Source organism: Anoplopoma fimbria, chromosome 5 (genome assembly GCF_027596085.1).
Source record: "Anoplopoma fimbria isolate UVic2021 breed Golden Eagle Sablefish chromosome 5, Afim_UVic_2022, whole genome shotgun sequence".
Classification (NCBI taxonomy): domain Eukaryota; kingdom Metazoa; phylum Chordata; class Actinopteri; order Perciformes; family Anoplopomatidae; genus Anoplopoma; species Anoplopoma fimbria.
The window spans coordinates 13,806,841-13,826,949 of NC_072453.1; the positions used below are offsets into that span (position 1 = coordinate 13,806,841).

Genomic DNA, 20,109 nt, shown 5'->3' on the forward strand with positions numbered 1-20,109 from the left:
TTCTTGATACATATGTTTCTAAGATGTGTAGTTCATGGGTCATCATTGAAATGGTAATAAGGAAATGTTCAAAAAAAACAACAACAGACAACTTTATTTAGCTTTGCTTAGCTGTGAATCATCTAAATATACTCACATAAAGCACTGGGGGACTAAATGTGCAAATATGCATTTGAGTATTCATCTTTGTCTTTTTTCTTTTTTGACTGTGCAAATGCAAGTATTTATTTGCATGCGAGTGTGTGTGATTGTGTGCGCCTCCAGACGCACTAACCCCTGCAAGTTGACAGCCGATTGTAAAGGTAGTATATAATTAGTCAAAAGACGTTTGGTCATAGTTGAGTGTGGCTGCGTGTGAGTGGCAGCTGTGCAGGTGAGCAATAGGTAAGAGCGTCTCAAATGTTAAAACGCTGTTTGCTGAATCCGTTGATGTATCATTGTTTTGATTCAGTTCTCCATTTATTCAAAACAACTTAAGTTAAAAAGAACATGTGGCATATTTTGGGCAATTAAGATCACAATTCAAGATAATTGTTCTTCTTCTTCATTGCCACTTTCACAACGGCTGTGAATGAATCTTTTGTAGACAATGAATGGAAATCACATATGTGGTCTTTATCTGTTGTTTATGTCTCTTGAATTCAACAGGCTGGAAGGATATTCAAACATAATGTCATCGGCAATAAACCGATTGCAAATACGTTGATATTTAACAGATCAAAACCATAAACAAGTAAAATAGAATTAGATTTTTTTTGATTAAGGGCTAATATTAAATAATAAAAAATGTATATTTATAGGTGAAATGCTAATTTGTATTGAGCACTGCACCAATATAATTCTGTGTATTTATTTTTTTTTAATATCAGTTAACAATCTGAGAACCTGCATTCTTATTCATTTTGAGTATCTGCATTGTGCAGGTCAGCCACCCTTTGAGTTTAAAGAAAGACCGTAGAACAACATTTAGAAATTCTGCGTGTGCATGTGTGTGTGTCTGTGCGTGTGCGTGTCTGTGTGTGTGTTGGGACCTCGATTGGAGGATCTATTATTGGCCTAAGTCTCCACCCGGCTGGAGAACAGCTGTGGGAAGGTTTTTGGATTTAAATTTGTGTGGGATAGTGCGTTTGTGTTTAGGTGTGCATGTGTGCGCGCGTATATGTGTGTGTAAGCTGGTGCATGTGTGTCGGTCACAATCTGGCTTCGGCTTGACACTGGTCCCATGCCCTGAGCCCACTCGCTGGCAACCCAGCTTTGCATTAAACAGTGTTGCTTCCGCATGACTTGATGACAATACTGTGGTTTCAGCTCTCGATGGCCGCTATGAGGGGCCCACCTCCTCACCCATGGGGCCAGTCAGCCACCCACACTGCTGTCGTTCGGGGGCCCCCTGATTAGCACCTCACCTGGTTCTCCGAGGAGCTGGCTTCATCCCCCAGGAGCTCGTTGCGCACCTCATCACTGTAGGCGATACGTGACCTTTTCTGCAGGGGGAGGAGGATGAGGAAGAAGGGACAAAAAGAAGAAGAGAGGGGAGACAGAAAGAGGGGAGAGCAAAAAGAGAGAACAAGTGGGGAAATATGGCTTAGTACTGTTGTAGATGCACACACACAAAAAAAAAAAAAAAAAACACACAACAGGCATTCCTTAAGCACGAGAGCCCCCTAATGGAACTTGGTGACAATCGGAGTCATACGCATGCAGGTTGTGAGTATGTGCGCGAGCGTGTCTCTCTCTGTGTGTGTACCACTACGACACAGTTACTGAAAACAAGCATGTCTGGGTTTGTGCCCATGCCTCCTTCCAAGGTGATCTACTGTACCTACTGCACTTGTGCCACAGAAGTGATGGCAAAGAGCACACACACCCCACTCCTTCTCCACTCCCACCTTGCCCACTTAAACAAATATAAGTTGAAGGATGAAAAAAAAAAAAAAAAAATACCTCATCTTGTGTGCATGGAGAGATTGTGGAACAGGGGGACAGAGGAGAGGGCCGGGGAGATGTATTATGAGGAAGTATCACTTGTCAGCGCTAAATCTTTTCTGGGGGCTGTCACCGCTGTCATCCCAGTGCAGTAGCAGGCTCTGTGATAACACCAATGCTGAGTCTCAGACAGGGAATAATTCATCACCCATTGGCGGCCCATCGGATTTGGGGTTGCCTCTCTCTCTCTCACAACACACACACACACACACACACACACACACACACACACACACACACACACACACACACACACACACACACACACACACACACACACACACACACACACACACACACACACACACACACACACACACACACACACACACACACACACTCTCTCTCTCCGTCTCCAGATGCCATGTCCAAAAAAAAAAAAAAAAAAAAAAAAAAAAAAGAAACCCAAAAAGACAAACACTCCGACACACACATTTCATACACACTTCAGAGTGTGCCACCTCCGATTGTGGAAGAGTGGGCTGCCGTTGTACCGCTTGTTTACAGACGCCCGACCCATGGAAAAAACAGCCTCTTGGCATGCCCTCTAAACTAAATACACACCAGCAGCAGACACAGAAAGTGTTTACTAAGCCTCCTTCGCTTTCTCTCCCTGCCTTGACAGGGTTTTTAGGTGGGCTGCAGGAGGTGGGCAAAATCAAAGACAAACACCAGCATAGGTATGAAAATATCACCTTTTTTTTTTTCCCCAACACAAATTCTTTCTATTTTCTATATTTACTTAGTTCTCGACTCTGAATAAATAAAACAAAGCAGGAGAATCAGTGAAGGAACACCAATTACCTGGTGGGGGCATTCTTTTTCCTCAAATACAGTATCCCCTTCCCAGTATCTTTCTATTATCAGTAAAAGTTTGAAGAAGCTATCGCATGAAGTGCTTTGATGCTTCCCTTCTGTAAGAGAAGCACAAATCCAACTTGAAAAAGCCAATTCTAACCTCATGAGTGATGATATCAGGTTCCTTGATTGAAATAACTTTGGAACCAATCACAATGGATCCAGGTGATTTTTTTTTTATTTTTTTTTTTATTTGTCTCCCCTCATAATCTGGAGCACTGAGTGGAAAGTCATGGCTGATGTGATTTGGCTGTTATTATCGTGATGGTGAGGGCCACAGTTCTCTGGAGTAATTACTGACAAGACGGAGGGCCTGATTGACCCAGACCACAAAAACCCATTAGATAAAGAGCGCACCCAAACAATACTCAACCACGGGGACCTGAGCTGACCACAGAACGCCCACTGAGGGGAAAAGAGGAGATCGGCAGCACGGACTGCCCCGATCCCCCCAACACGCATATACAGGAGCACTATGTCAAATTGTGCTCTTTTGTCTGTTGTTGCAATTGTTTTGTGATTGTGCCATACACTTAGCTCAGTTATTAACTTTTAAGTTTGTGAAAATCCTTGCAACACTCACTTATATGACAGAAAATTAAAAAAAATGTTATCACACTGGATTGTTTTTAATTTACTTTAACACTCTTTTGAGTTAAATAACAATAACACATGTATGTTGCTTAATGTCAAATATAGGTGACCTAAACATTTATAATATAATAATTACTGCTTGTTTTCTTCCGGCTGAAACCCCTCCTTTGTTAAAATGTCTGAAAAACCTGTATATCTATATATTCAAAAATAGTTGCTGTGATCTTATTGTGTCCCTCTAAATTTAGACACTCTAAAAAATGTAACTAACTATATTGGAGATTTTAAATTATAATGTCAGCATTATTTAGGCCCCATCTTCTGTGCAAAAGTAAATAAATGGTCACTGTGCTGCTGTCAGATGTTAAAAGTAATTTCAGATTTGAGTAAAACCAGAAAGACAATAAGCATCAATTTGAAGACAGCATGTGCACCCTGGCACACACACATATTTGTTGCCAGGAAAACACCCACATATTCCATTTAAGTCGAGTTTCATCTTAAAGAGCTGCAGTGCAACTTAGGGGAAAGACGACTTCACCAGTAATTGAGACGAGGAAGCCTGGGAGAAGCATTGATTTGAATGTTGAGGCTTGCGTCGCCTTCAAACCATATGCAGGGATTTTTTGGTATTTCTAAATAGCTGTCTGTTACAGATGAATGTATGAAGCGTTTCCGCAATGAGAACAGTGTAGATAACAAAGGAAAGTATAAAGAATGGGAAATGTCATTGAAATGAAAGTGTGCCGCTACTTCCCCTGTACCTACAGTATACACTCCAGTTTTTGTATTCCCCCTCAGGAAAACAACAGATTCCTGAGTGATTACTGCCTTCCCATTTGATGCAAAACATAAACAGCTGTGCAATATTGGCTGGTTAATACAGTAACACATTTTGATAATAAGTTAGGTTGTTAAGCTAAATTTTGCTACGTGACAACAGGATCACTCGAGGTCAGGGAAAGTAGATATCAGATGTATGTATTCTAGTTACAGTACGTAAAGACTGAGCTCCACATCTTAAGACGAATACCAACTAATCAGGCTTTGTAATCTAAAAAAGAATGAGCGCTTTCAGAAGATACCTTATTGCGCAGAGAAGGAAAAAAAAGAGCTTTTTATAATCCTTTTGAAAGGTCTGTCTTTTGTCACTTTTTTAATCTTGGGTGAGAATTTGCTTCTATTCCCGGAAGCACACAAGAAAAGTACAAAGGTACATCTTAACTTTATGCAAAGTGGCCTGCCTTTAAAACTCCACACATCCCGTCAAAAGCAGCGATGGAGGTGCTGGTGTCCTGTCAAAAACACACGTTTTACCTCTGTTGACATGGATAACAGACGGGAAAAAAACGACTCTTCTTACCCATCAAAATGTAATTACATATGCATGCATAACAATTCACATCAGATATGCTAATAAGTTTGGCATAATCCTCTGAGCAGAAAATGATATTTATTTAATTATCGCAAATATATGGATCTTTCCTTTGTGGGCAATTTCTTTCTAGTATATGGGCATGCATGGGTATATAATGTCCAGGAAGAAGAAAGTAAATCTTAAAAAAACATCTGTTTCCAGAAAACCTATTGATGATTGCAAAACAATGACCTTTCCTAATTTCAAGGCAGTCAACAATAACGGTCTTTGTAATTTAGAAAGAAAAGTTCCCCATCTCCAAAAAAAGTTGCGATAATTAGGATCAAATAAAAGCGAGATTCACATACACATTGCAATGCCCTCCAACTCTCCTCCTTGCTTTTCTCCCGGTGCAATGACACAAGGACAAGCTCAAATAATTGTGGCGCCTGGAAAGCTCAGAAATGTAAACAGTTCATTAGATGGGAAATAAAAGGCGTAAAAATACCCAGGGGCAGAGTGTAATGAGGGGCCCTGAAGTTCCTCTGCAAACGCCTTTTCCCTCCACTTTCCCGAGCTTTTCCTTTTTCGCCCGGTACACACGGCTGGTGGCATAGCGCGAGGAGTAATTAACCATATTCAATTTAAAATACCATGTTCCATTACAGGCTTTTCCACCAGTAGGAGAGCAGCTGGGCATTTCCAAATTTAGACCCAATAACACTTGTGTCCAGCTCCATGTGCTAGTCTGAAACTGACATTGAACCGTTTATTTTCTAACAGTAAGCTGCTCTAACTTAATAATACATTTCAGGTGGGCATAAAATGCACACAAATAAACATATATATTGTAAAAAACTGAAAAACACAAAAGTCTAAATTCAGCAATGAAATGACAATAAAATTGGGTCAAAAAATGTCTTTATGTTCACAAGAATGTATGCTAAGCTCAAAGGTTATCGATATCACTTCCTCTTTTCCCCCCCTGCTGTGATATTTTCCCAGGTGATGTGTGGACCAGTTCCAGCAGGTCCCACTCTGGTTTCCCCCCACAAGTGGGGGCAGAGGTGGACCGAAGCGGCATGGCGTTAAAAGGAAGCTGAGACCTTTAAGCAGGCACAAGTATCACAACAGCATCTTAAATAATGCATCTCTGCTTAGCAGGGGGCTTTACACACACACACGGCACAAAGGAAAAAACACACACACACAAATTGTTGTCTAGTGTCTTTTACTCTCCTTTAACACAAACAAATTGGGTAGAGGTTGTTCAATTAAGTAAGTGCTCTTTTTAAATGCATTTGATATATTATCAGACAAAGGCAAGTAGCTACAATGGGGATTGTCACAGGAGGGTGTCATTTGTGCCTTTGTTTCATTGTGGTCTTTGGTGCCATCGAATCCCCCCACTTCTGACTGTTGTGTGTCTTTGTGTGGGTGCATGTGCGTGCACGGGGGCCACTGTATGAACGACGGAGGCTTCCACGAGCCTTTGCATCCCGGGGAAACCTCCTTTAGAGAACGTACGAGCGCGACATATGTGAACGGTAGCCCGGTGTGTGTTCTCTCCCCTAATAGAAGTGCAGCAGTGGTAAGAGAAGCCAGAGCCTTAGATATCAGCATGGGGCCTCTCATTAGCTCACAGGTTGGTGCTTTGGTGGCTTCTACGCATACAGCATTGTGTTTCACTTCCATGAAAAAGAAAAACCTGAAGGAGTCTCAGAGAAACCGAAAAAACACAAATAAAAGGTGAATGATCAACCGAGACGAGGTAATAAATGAGTCTGCGACATATCTAAACAGGTGTGAGGTGACAAGACTTATTTTAGGGTGACGCAGTGTATCAACTTCAAAAAGATCTAATGTCACCAAAAAAATTAATCAGACACAGTCAGGGACAACTGTGAAAAAAATGATCTTATTAGTTGAACTATATATTTTTTTAAGTATGCAAATTGCTATTTTCACATAATAACTAAATCTATAAAATTATTTTATATTATACCACAAGTAAACAGGCTTACATCTCCGGGGGATAAATACCTAGCCGTTTGCTGGTGAAAGAGCGCACTACTCTGATAGAGGCCTTTCATGCTTGTACCTCTGTGATACCGGTGGTGTATTTCCCTGTCAAAGTCATTTCTATTGCTAAGTACAGCCGAGATCAGTCAATAAGCCTAACGACTGTACCCACAAAGCGATAGGCCGAGAGGCGGCATGGGGAACAGAGGAGGGGTGGGGAAGGATCGCAAGTGAACTCCAAACAAAAGAGCAAATTCGAGGAGGGCTTTGATTGAAGAAGCGCCATATACTTTTTGAAGGCCGAGGGATCATCTCTCAATGGTTATTTCTTTAAGGCATGAGGGCCCGATTAAACCCAATATTAAAATATGGAGTCTCTTCTAATGAAAAATCAAAGGCCCTGTTTCCCCCCTCCCCACACCCCCATCCTTCCATCTCTCTTTCACTCCTTCTCCCGTGTCCCGTCAGCTTTTTCTCTCTTAGCCCGTGGTTGTGTAGGAGGGGACAGAAACGAAAAACAGAAAGGAAGTATGAAGAGAAAGAAAGAAAGAAAGAAAGAAAGAAGAGAACAAGAGAGGGAAAGAGAGAAAACGGGGAAAGAGGGAGGGTTATAGAGATGAGGGACCTAGGTGCTGGTGGTGCAAAGCAGAGACAGACAGCAGTGGTTGGAGGAGTAAATCAATAGAGCAGAGCCGTCGGGGAGGCGGGCAGCCAGGGCAAGGAGAGAGGAGAGGAGAGGGAGAACCAGCACAGGGGCCCGGGCTCCGATCACAACGCTGGCTTCTGGCGTGCAGTGGGGAATAAAGTGGGCCTCCCCGGGTCAGCACCAGAGAAAAAGGTGAGATTAGAGGAAAGTGGAGGAGGGATTTTCACAGAGTGAAGGTGGGAGGGGTGGGAGAGGTGGGTGTTGGAGGATGACGAGGAGAGAGAAAGTGTGTGTGGAGGAGGAAGGGGGGTGTTAGGAGATGTGCAATGCAGGATACCTGGCAAGCCAGGGACCAACCGGCCCATTAGCCTGTGGCTACCTACATATGGTTCACTGAACCCTCTGCTGAGAAGAGCTCCTCTCCTATCAGTCTTCCCATCTTTTTTAAAGAAAGAAATACCTTCACTTTTAACCCTTTCTCTGCTTTGGAAAAGAGGTTCACTCCTGACCTCGATTTATGATTCATTTTTTGTTTGATGTCTATTCTTGGAGTGTTATCTAAAATTGAAAAACGTAATAAAAAAAATAAAAAAAACCTAGACACAAAGGGAGAGGAGTCGGGCCTGCTGAGCGTGTGCGTGTGCGTGTCCGTCAGTGGACACGCACAGAAGACTATCTCCTTCAGTGCTTTGCCTTTTCTTGTAATGTGACCATTGTTGGGGCTGAATAGCTCGGACATTAGCATAAGAATACAGCAGCACATATAGGGACTTAGCCAGATCATTATCTCTATATATTTATGTATACTTTGTTATTTCAGTAGCCGGAACACATTCAAATGCTGATGAGGCCAGTAAGGCCCCCATCCAAAGCCCTTCCAACATGTGCCCTCCTGAACTTCCCAATACACTTACCAGTTTCCTGGGAGTCCGCAGGTTTTGTACTGGAATTTACAAAAGTAGTTAAAAAAATTAAGGGAATTTGCCAACTGCAGGCTACGGAGAAGACTTGTTTACACATCTGAAGCAGAATTTCAAATTATATAAGTATACAGAAACCAACAATGCTATATTCATCAGTAAGTATGTTGAGAAATTCAGCTAAATCAAACATCTGCAGTTCATTATTAAAAGAAAAGTATCAGAAAATATAAAGACTGTGGAGTAAAAGCTACATAAATCACATCCATTTAATGAGCTATTTTAAAATAAGATTGTTTTGTTAAATGGGCAAAATATATATTTTTTTATACTGAAGATTCTTGGCCATTTATGCAAGCACTTAGTCAGAGAATGTGTTATGTGAATCAGATTACTTCTGAAATATAAACGTACAAAGACAAAACGTACAAAAAGTTTGACAATGCAGAACAAACAAGTGCTCTATGGTAATGATGGGAACAAAACTAAAGAGTTTAGTCTCACTGCAGGAGCAAGGCTGATGCTCTAATGGTGGCCAACCTCTGGGATAATTGAAAAAGAAACCCTAATTCATCTTCCACAATGTAATTCTGATCAAGGCCACAGCCAGATTCCACTGCAGGCTTCAAAAACAGCAGAAAAAAAAGGCAAAATTGTTGGTCGCTGAGAGCAAAAAAACACTTTCCCTTTCTTTCTGACACGCTCCCTCATTAGAAACACTTAGGATGAGAGGTAAGAAAACTAAGTCTAATTGTGTGTCCGCATGTGTGTGCGTGTTTGTGTGTGCATGAGGTCAAAACATTAGTAAACATGGAGCTTTAACTATAAAGAAATGCCAGTAAAGATGTAATGGAAAGAGTTTTTCCTCTTTTCACCCCGTTCCTCATTCTCGCCTTCTCCAAGTCGCACTTATTAAAAAGCAAATGCCACTGCCTAAAATACAGAGGAAAAACACAGACCCGATGATTCATAATATATTTCATAAATACTTCATGAATGCCTTCACCATACTTAAGCCAGTCTGGCAAAAAAAAGAAAAAAAAAAAGAAAACATTGTCACCTATTCTAGTACCCGCTTGTCAGCACATCACTGGGGAGTGGGTGTCACATGTCACTTCTGGTTTACACTACTGCGTGGGACAGGCTCGGTGCAAGGAGATCGGGGGGGGGAGGACAGAGAGAAGAACAGAGGGAAAAGTGAAGGGGAGGTGGAAAAAGGGGTGGAAAAAGAGGGAGCAGAGGAAGGAGGAGGAAGGGGGTGGGGGGGGGGGTGTTATCACATCATCGCCCCATGTCTTTATATTTTCCCCCCTTATTATCTTTGGCCCCCACTCACTCCAGTCACTCAATCACACAAGCCCCGAGGACAGCGAGGGGGACCTGGGAGGGCCACCGCTTCACGGCAGACTCAGCCAGACAAGCGTCTGAAAGCTATACTGATCGCTGTCAGTGTGTGTGTGTGTGTGTGTGTGTGTGTGTGTGTGTGTGTGTGTGTGTGTGTGTGTGTGTGTGTGTGTGTGTGTGTGTGTGTGTGTGTGTGTGTGTGTGTGTGTGTGTGTGTGTGTGTGTGTGTGTGTGTGCGCAAGTACGCCGACTTTGGAGGGGACCAGGAGAGATAAGCGAGGGAGGAAACGATCGCGTGGAAGGATAACGGCCGAATTTGCACACTGCCAAACAAAAAAACCTGTGCTCCAGGCATAATGTAGATGCCTCACCCATACAGACAAATGTTAACATAAAGAGATGGAGAGGGAGTGAGGGAGTGATCTGCTTACAAATGATGTGCTATGTGATTTCTCCGAGTCAACTACTGACAAGAACTCGTCCTGTTAGTGACCATGAAACTCAGAGGGATGACAGTAATGCAAATGTCCTCAAAAACACTTGTCTGAGCACTTATCTTATTCATAAAAATGGCTTGCAAATATATTTTATTTGTGAGGATTTTGCACTTGGATTTTCTTACAACTTTAAAATCAGGTCTGGTCAAAATAAGGGTAAGACCAGTGTAAAGACATGTGCTTTTCCAGCATGGCTGTAGTCTCTATTATTCTTCGATTGGTCATTAACAATAGGAATAACCACTCTCAATTGTTAAATTGAGAATACACTTTTATAGCAGCAGTGGAAAATTGAGTTAAAGGTTGTTGTATATCCCTATTTATGCTTAACAGCAATCAATGTGATTGATGGCATTGTCGTGCTAGTCCAGTTATGGAGTGACCACCCGGACTCTGCTTTCAGCTTAAAAGACATGTCAATTAACCATCAATACAAATGGTTTATTGATATGCAATACGTATGTTTTCATCACAAAAAAGTAACAAAAATAATGGCAATACTCATCCATATGGTCACATTCTGGTTTGTGACTCACTTATCATTTTTCTGGTAAAGAAACAAGAACACGGCACTTCTGGACAACATATCCCTTTTGTCCTTATTGTGATACTGTCCTTCAACCCAGATTTGACCCACTGCTGCCATTACACCATCAAGCCCCGTGAAAAAAAAAATGGTTTCAACAAAAGGCTAATCCACAAATGAATCCCATCTACGTGTCCATAAAGAGGACATGGGGAAAGCCTCCAATGCCACAAATCCACAAAGGGGCTTGAGGAAGACATACTGTGCACAACAACTTCCAAATGAAAGCCATAATTCATAAGTAGAAGAAGAAGATCTATTTGTTTACATCTTAAATCTGCACTCAGAGAAAATATGTAGGGAAAAATCCCTGTCAATTGGCGGAGTCCTTTTAAAACTAGTTAGGAGTGATTAGAATGTGGTGTCATTGATGGGTTGTTAAGCAACAAACCATGAAAAGAGTCAATCTGCCTTCGCTCCTCTGGGTTTAATAAGAGCAAGTAAGCCAAGGCAACCTAAGGCGATTTAAAGTGTCTAACATCCAACTAATGTTGGTCTGTCATGTTGTCTGCTTGGAAGGAGTCACCATAACGAGGACAGGGGGCAAAACCAGAGCCCTTCATGACGGATTACAACAATGCTAATTTATTTAACACGACTAGTGTGCCTCGAGTGTGGGAAGTACAGTGGTCCTAAAATCTACCATCAAAACCTAAATTTCAACATAATTATCGGAATGGGGTTTTAAAAAATAGCATTGATTTATGGAGCTTCTTCAAACAAATACACAACTTTCTGGTACATGACATTGCAAACTTTTACTTTCCTCATTTGTGCCAAACATAATGAGTTTATGGCTTCTATCAGCCATGAAGTTGGATTGCCTCCACAACCTTGAATTGTCCATGACGATTTATTACTTTTTCTTTTTTTTTTTAAACATAAACATTCATACAGTAACTAAATGAAGAGCAGCCTCATCTTCATCTATTTGGTTATATTTGACGGAACAAGGTATTAGTATGCTTTGAGTGAGGAGTAAATAACTAGACACACACACTAGACTCCAACCTAGAACAGAAAGCATGCACATAGAGACAATACCCTATACTTTCTATGGCATTTCCAGAACCCTGCAAAGATGTTAATTCGTTGCAAATGATGAACAGATCGAGGATGACCTTCAGAGGCAGAGGCAACAAATAGCTCTGGGGTTTGGAAACAGGAAAAGAGGCTTATGGAAAACTTCTGATAGTGTTCTCACTGAAAACTGAAAGATGCAGCCTGAGCTCTGTGTGGTAAAGTCAAGAGTCATTCATTGGTTCTTCTACAAAAAGTCAATTTATTCTGATACTAGGGGACCAAATAGAAACCGTGAGTTTGTTTGAGAGCATATTCACATTTGACACACATGCAATTCAATAAAGAAACTGATCTAAATAGTATTAAATAACTTCTCCTCCTTTGAAAGTTGTTCTTAAATGCACCAATTCATTAAATACAGCGCTCGATGTTTGTCCCAATTGAAAGCTAAATCATCTCTATAAGGTCACTCATAACTATGAAACTCGTATAACCAGGTACACAGAAAACAAAACGCACCAACAGCTTGTTCATTCCATTCACATCTGTGTACCTGGCAAATAAAGTGTTCAGTATTTCAAGGTTGGATGACTCTTTGGAAATGCATTAATTATCTCCGTGGGCAGACATAAGGAGGCATTCCATCTAAAGGTTTTCTAATTGAAGAAAGGGCCGTCCAGACATCACACTTGACCGTGACTGTGACAGAAGAGAATCAGAAATTTGGAAGGGATAGATGTATGGCTGTGACAGCTGGATAAAGTATATAATATCAGAAAACACAAACATCAACTATTTCAATAGCCATAATGTCATACAAAAAAGATAGGAATGAACAGAAGAAAACCATTCCATAGTGAATTCAAACCTCCAGGTGACAGAAAGTTAACCACATCGTGTTTTACACATAAAGACTTTGCATACCTCATATAAATACTGGTTAGTGATATGCATTTCAAAAGATGCTTGATAATGAATGACACATTAGTGATACTTGATGAGTTAGTATACAGCATATTATGACTAAATAAATAGCTTCCTATTCAGCCAAAATTGCAGTTGATCCAACTAAAGGAATCCTGCCTCATTGCGCTAAAGAAACACCCAGCGACTCTCACTGCATTAACAAAACTGCCTTGACCATTACTGACACCCGTATCCACTTAATGACGGCAAAATGTGAAGTATTGAACAATATTATAAGATATTCAATGACTACCAATTAACCTGAATCAGAGTCAAGGATCCTCGGACACAAAGCCTCTCACATTTGGAGCAGAAGTGTTTTTGCTATTGAAAACAAAATAAAGGAAAAATTTCATTCACCACCTTAAACACAACTTAGGGAGGGGACATATGAGCAGCAACAACTCATGTCAGAAAGATTAATTGGGAGAGGAAATGGGGGAGTTACAGTATGAATTGTTTACAATATCATTTGAAAAAATGTAAGCACTATTTCATTCAAATTGTGCTTACATAATTAACTTTCAGAGCTTGACTGGGCAGAGTCAAACTAAAGAAATTATATAAAGTTAGATTACTATAATGCACTTTGTATTAGATGGGCTTTCACCACAAGGACATTTCTGGTAACATTATTTTCAATCTCTCTTACAAAGCATAAAGGAAGAAGTCAGGCATAGTAATAAGTGGAATGACTTATCATAGCAAGTCCACTCATACATGAGAAAGGCAAAGTAATTGGTAAATGTGCCCAATATTGTCCTTCAGTAGAGGAAAATTCTTAGAGCAACACCGCCATCTGCTGCAAAAAGGGATGAACAACCACAGCAGCTTGTGCAAGTGGGAGGTATGCTGATGCCTCAAAGTAAAAGTAACATACTATAAAAAGACCCTTTAAAACCCTGAAATAAGTATAGAAAAAAATATGAAGCAGATTCACTAGATAACCTTTAAGAAGTATTCAAGAGTGCTCAAACGTATAGCTTTGATGTGCTTGTAACTATTGTGGAGTGAATTTAGAGATTCACCTTATATATGTGGCCAATGTTTCTTAAGAAAAATGAACTTCACAAGCTGAAAGGTTGGACACAGCCGGTTTGAATCCTGCTACATCGATGACCTCATGAGCTCTAAAATACATTTAGACAAAATGTGAACTGTAGGTTCACAGAAATCTGTTTTTGACAAACATTTTAGCTATTTATTTAACATATTCAAGCACAGACCTAACAATACAACATGGGACACCTTTGAAAATGGCAAGAAAGGAAGGGCTTTGATATAAAATTTTTTTTTTAAAAAAGCAGTGTGTCCTGACAACAGTTTCCAGGACTGACAAAATTACCTCCAACTCTCCGAGCCAATATTGCTTTGTGACAGCTTACGGCTGACACCTCATTATGCCCATGTCAGAGACGTCACACATTTACAATTAGCATAGTACATCGTTTGAGTCACATCCTCAAAAGTGAATTGTGTTTTGTGAGACACAGCGGAGGTCTGTAGACACCCCACCTTCCCTACTGGGACGGACCAAGTGCGGCCCTTTGAGGATGGTGGCTCTGTTTACCCGATAGATTTCATTAAATTAAGCTTAACTCTTCTTTGCCTGATCAAAGCCACCGCTAAGAGCCACGCCATCCTGCTTCCCCTTGACCAGGATGAGCCAACTCAATCAAATAGGATTTTCATTGTTCTTTTTTTTTTTTCACACTCTTAATTTGTCTTTTTTTTTTTTTTTTTTTGGGTCAGGCTGGCATCCCCTTTAGGTGCTGCGTTGCCTGTTTGTCACGACCCAGCACCTTTCAAGACCCCCCACTGTCCCCGCTATTATCGCAATGAAGCTGTCAACCAAGCCAACAAAGCCACGGCTCATATAAACACCTTTGGGATGCCCGTTTGATAAGTTGTCTTCCTGGATGAAATGGCTGGGTTACCGGGGTCGACTCGGGCCCTGTCTGGAAAGGAGCACGAATGAGGTCTCAAGCTGGCACACCGGTGGTAGGAAGACTTCAAAACCACGGGGTGAATGGGAGGATGAGAGAGCAGGTTAAGGGGGGAGACACCCGTGGGAGACCAGCAGGGGGTGGGGTTGGGGGGGAGATTAGGTAGTGAGGGAGTGCAAAAGGCCTTGATATCCACGGAAAGCACAACAAAGCCGGAGCTTTTTACATTAAAAAGAAAAGGAGATTGCCTTTTTTCCACTCGACGCCTTTTGCGAGCCGAGTGTCATGTCCTCCCTAGGCCTGCAGGAAGCGAGAGGCTGAGCTCGGCTATAGCATTTGGCACATCTGAGGAACATCTGAGGGGGCTGAAGTTCCTGGCCCCTGAACACTTGCATCAGATTTACGGGAGACCAGATATACTAGATGTTACTGTGTGAGGAGGGTGATCCTGGTTTAAATGCACACTGATCGGACCACGCCACACACAGAGGTGGAGAAATGAAAATGACTGCGAAGTCAGTTACAAGCAGAGCAATATTCTTTTATTCTTTATCCACTAGGACTAAATGCTACCTTTCTGCTTGTATTTCAGAGTCGTGGGCCTTGATACATAAGTATGCAGTGAAGAAGTAAAGAATTTAGAAGTAATCATGTTACATTTTATAAAGTGGATGGATAAAATGCTTACTTTCTCCGTGGTGAAAGAAAACAAATTTCCCCCCATGAGCCCCCTAAGACAGGCATACAAATGCAAGTAATGAAAAATTTTCACCAATATCAGCCCCAGCAGGCGTTAACTGCTTGATGATTAAGCATGGTAAGTGCGGGGAGAAGAAAAGTTAAAGATTAATCATCAGCCAATTAAATGCCTGTGGCGAGGAAAGTAAACTGTCTTGGCACGGAGATCTCCTCCTGTGATCTCATTGAGCACATCTCTGTGGTGTTCTCACAGATCACTAGCACATGATATCTCCATCCAAATGGATTGTTTATGTATGTTTACAGTGATGAATTTGGGGAAAATGTTATATTTTTTATATATATATATATATATATATTATATTGTGATAAATCATATGAGGTATCAAGCAGATGTTTGAGATAATGTTTAATGTTAACAATAAGCAGGTTCTAATCCAGATTTTTATTTTTGTCGGTGACCATAGTATAAGATATTACATGCTAAGATACGAATGAGACTTCTGTCATAATTATTTTTACATAACATTTATAAAAATCATTCAAAACATCCAGTTTTTCCATTGATAATTACATTTAGTTTAGATGTGATTCTCACAACTTTAATTTATTTTGTAACAAAAAAATGACACTTTACTTTGAAGACCAGCACTCTAAAGTTGTGTACTAAAGTTTTGTATCATTATTTCCTGAAATCCTTTCCCTCAAGGACTTAGCTACCCAACAATAAATACTCTATGCAAGTTCTTCGTCTTTGAGCAGAAAGCTACGCCTTCAATTCATTTCAAGGTTTTGAGAAAAGTTTGTCGATTATTTCCCCCCCCAAAAAAAGGTAACAATACTTCATCGGAACCACATAAACAACTTAGTGAAATGCCTCAACTATCCAAGTTCAGCCTTGAGTATTTATTGTGGATCTATTTCACATCACATTAAGAACTCGTCAGCTCTCGGGCTCAAGGTCAGTTGTATTTACACTACGGGTTTATTATCGTGTTGTGAGCACCGGCACAACAAAACTGACAACAGAAAACAATAACAGACAACAGAAAATATGAAGATATCATTATAGATACATATTTTTGCAAGGTAAAGACAAACGATGAACTAAAGACACTTAGGCAACTTATGGATAATAGGAAGAGCAACAAAAAGTATAATGAATACGAGAAAGCATTGAAATTATATCATGCCGATTTCTATCGCAATATTGATGCAGTGAAATCCTTGAGCAATGTTGGTAGCCAACAGTGTGGACTAAAAGCAATGGACCTGTTTATTATGCTTTGACAGAGGCCCCAGATCAAGTCAAGACATACAGTGATTTATGAATTACTAAACAAGGCCAGATTCTGCAGCATCAACACAAACACACACACACACACAACCTGTTCTCAATAGGCATCACTTGAAAGTTCAAACAGGAACTCTGAGTTAACCTCGGTGGATGCACCACTGAGCTTCAGCGTAGGACTGTTTGTGTGTGAGAGAGAAAGAGAGGGAGTTCGGTTGAGCGAGCAAACATTGGATGTGCATGTAAACCACAGGTGATTTGAGAAGGTGACAACTTAAAATACATATATATATATATACAGTATGTCATATACATGTATAGTATGTTTCCGTACAGATGCACTTTGCGAAAGTGACATTTTAAAAAAAGTATTTTCTAAATGCTGATGATGTGCTTTTCTATTTATAATATTCAATTAACCATTACGAAAGATTTAAGAAGGTGTTAAAGTACTTACAAAGTCTTTCTCGAGCTTCTCTATCTCCTGCTTGTAGCTCTTCAGTCTGCTGTTGTACATGGCTCGGCTCTGGATGGGGATCTCCCGCACCTCCAGGTCCATCTGCTCCAGCTGAAACCACAAAACAGTTAATTCAGTTCATTTAACAAACACTTCATTTTACGTTTCACATCTAAAAAATAACTCGGAATATAACACATCACAAATTTGAGAGCTCATTCTGATCCAGATTACATTATAATGTTGAGGTACATCCTGGTGAAATGTGCACTTTTCTTATATTTTTAATAAGCCTCTTGAACAGATGCTTAAATCGAGGCCTTCCTCTCCTCTAATGATCATTCTCTTACCGTCAATGCATTTCTGTTAATGTTGCATTTCCAAGTCTCTCGAAATGTTAGCCTTCACAGTCTATGACAAAAACCTGCTCAAAATAGAAAATTGTGACAACTCTAAAAATATTAAACTTTCTGAAATGAGAAACTTCAGCGGCATTAACTTGAATATGTTCCATGCTGATTGTAACAAGAAACATGCCTCCTGCTCGCGTCACTCAGCTTTGATAAAAGTTGCGGAGTAGGAGGCTGTTCCGTAAATAAATACACAATCAAATATGAGCGCCCCTTCATTTGGGCGACGTGCACAGGCCCAACGATGTCACTGTGAATGAAGTAAAAGTACATTTGACGCGTGGCGAGACAGGTCTCTCTGTGGCGGATTCAGAGGGAAACTAATCACTGTGACATAACAAGACAACTGCAACAACAATTTGTCTCTGTCAGGTGACTTTACTCATTTTTAAACAGCAACATGAAGACTCCCACCTCAAGATAATGGCTTGAAATGTGTCATAGGGGTGTCACTTAAAAGAATATTACTGGAAAGTAATCATGTGAGGAGGAAGCCTCCTTTCCGCCATGTGAAGCACGTGTGTGTGTGTGTGTGTGTGTGTGTGTGTGTGTGTGTGTGTGTGTGTGTGTGTGTGTGTGTGTGTGTGTGTGTGTGTGTGTGTGTGTGTGTGTGTGTGTGTGTGTCTGCATGTCATGTCACCACCAGGATAATACAGGTGCTGTTGTCTGGTGCCAGTGAAAATTGTCCCCTCCCTCTTTCCACAAATTCATTATTTAGGAAATGGGAAGAGGAGAAAATTACTGATCAAAGACGTACCAACTCTCTGACTTCTTCAAGCTGTTTGTCGACATTTAGAACCAGCTGTGTCTTCTCCTCTGAAAGAGAAAAAAACAGAAACATATTGATCAGCCGACAGAAGAACAGCGCTTCATGACAACAACCTAACTCCCCCGCAACGGGGGAAGAGAGGGGGAGAGCGAAAGAAAGACTGGGAGAAAACAACACACGAGGACACATTTGAAGATATATTTACACATTCTCTCTACACGACGAGCCAACATTTGATGTCTCTTACTTATTGGCGTCTATGAGGCCTTTGTTGGTTTCTGTTGAGGAGCAGTGAGACACCTCGTGCCAACTCAAAGGGAAGGGAGGTGTCAGCTTTGCTCACTTGCCAGAAGTATGAGTCCCACTCAGAATGACTAACGCACCGTTCTGCACCTCACCCCGTGGCTGCTCTTCCACATTACCCATTGAAACTCATTACGACTTGCAAAGGTTCCAAAGAAGCACGTAAACCACAGTGCATCCCGTCGTTATTTAAGGCAGCAACACTTCCAGTTTAATTTCTGCTCGTATAAGAGCCGGTCTTTGTTCTGAAATTAGAGCTTTGCCATGAGAGCCAACCACATGAAATGTAGAAGTCTGGTCCGGTAGTTCAGCGATCAAGCATCATTAACACAACATATCTTAATGGATAGAAAAAAAGAAGAAAAAAAAATTGACCCAAATTTTTTAATAAATGAAAACATTTATTTGGATAACTTAATTTCAGGTATAGTCGGATTAATAACCATGTCATCGGTACAGCCATATATCAAGAAAGAAATATCAAATGTTTACAGGTTACTAACTCTCAGTTGCTTGCTTCGAATCATAAGGATAGGCATTTTTCACAACAGACATTCTGACTTGTAGTAGGAAGAGCAGAGATGTTACTAATAACATGAGCGATGGCTCCGTTACCAGTAAATTATGACTGTCTTCAATTTAGGGTTCAGTGTCTTGCTCAAGGACACTTTGACAATGTAAACTGTAGAGACCAGGGATCACACCGGCAACCTGAAAACCTGCAATATTCATTTCAGGTATTTCTTTTAAATGAACTCCATTTTAGATGGAGAGAAGATCACAAGGCAATTAGTTGTTGGTCAAAAATATTTGAGTCAAAATCTTCCTTTCTCAGGCACCACGGGCCAACATCCACTTTTGCCAGTCTTCAAATTCATTTTTAAAACCTGTGTCCAGCCTCACAACCTAAACAGTAAACAGCCAGAGGCTGAATGGTGAGAAGGAGCTTGCTTAACCCCTGGAGCACTGTGAAATATATATGGATGTTTACGGATGAGAAGTTTCGTACACAGGAGGAAGCAAAAACAAAGAAGAAGCTTGGCAAGTATATAAATAAATAAATATTTTGGATTTGCAATGAATGACAGGGAATTTCTTTCCATAAACACTCAAAGGTGAAATAATGGCATTAATGTTTCATGGTACAAGGCCTAACATTTCATTATATTCTTATTCAAATAGTCCTTGAACCTTAGGTTTTGAGGGATTGTAACAAATACATAGGCAAATACACATTCATCATTTGGTTGTTACATGAATGAAGACCGTTAAGGGCATTCTCTCCACACGCCCTGGCCATTATCAGCAATTGTGCACATGTGAAATGCAGAGATACAACAACAGCCATGACAAAAGCCTGTTGTCTGGAGTTATATTAATGTATTAAATAGAGGGCTGTCAAACCACGACAAAAAATTCCGCCACTTCGGGA

General features: G+C 40.7%; 1 protein-coding gene across 2 annotated transcripts in view; it reads right to left on the reverse strand.

Annotated features, from left to right (window-relative positions):
• The window catches only part of vti1a (vesicle transport through interaction with t-SNAREs 1A), a 110,867-nt gene that overhangs the window by 88,036 nt on the left and 2,722 nt on the right, over positions 1–20,109 (reverse strand). For both annotated transcript variants that reach the window (XM_054598783.1, XM_054598784.1), the window contains exons 2-4: positions 18,363–18,421; positions 17,196–17,306; positions 1,407–1,484 (exon numbers count right to left, since the gene is read on the reverse strand). In XM_054598783.1, coding sequence (XP_054454758.1) covers positions 1,407–1,484; positions 17,196–17,306; positions 18,363–18,421 — 248 coding nt within the window. The remainder of the gene's footprint in view (positions 1–1,406; positions 1,485–17,195; positions 17,307–18,362; positions 18,422–20,109) is intronic.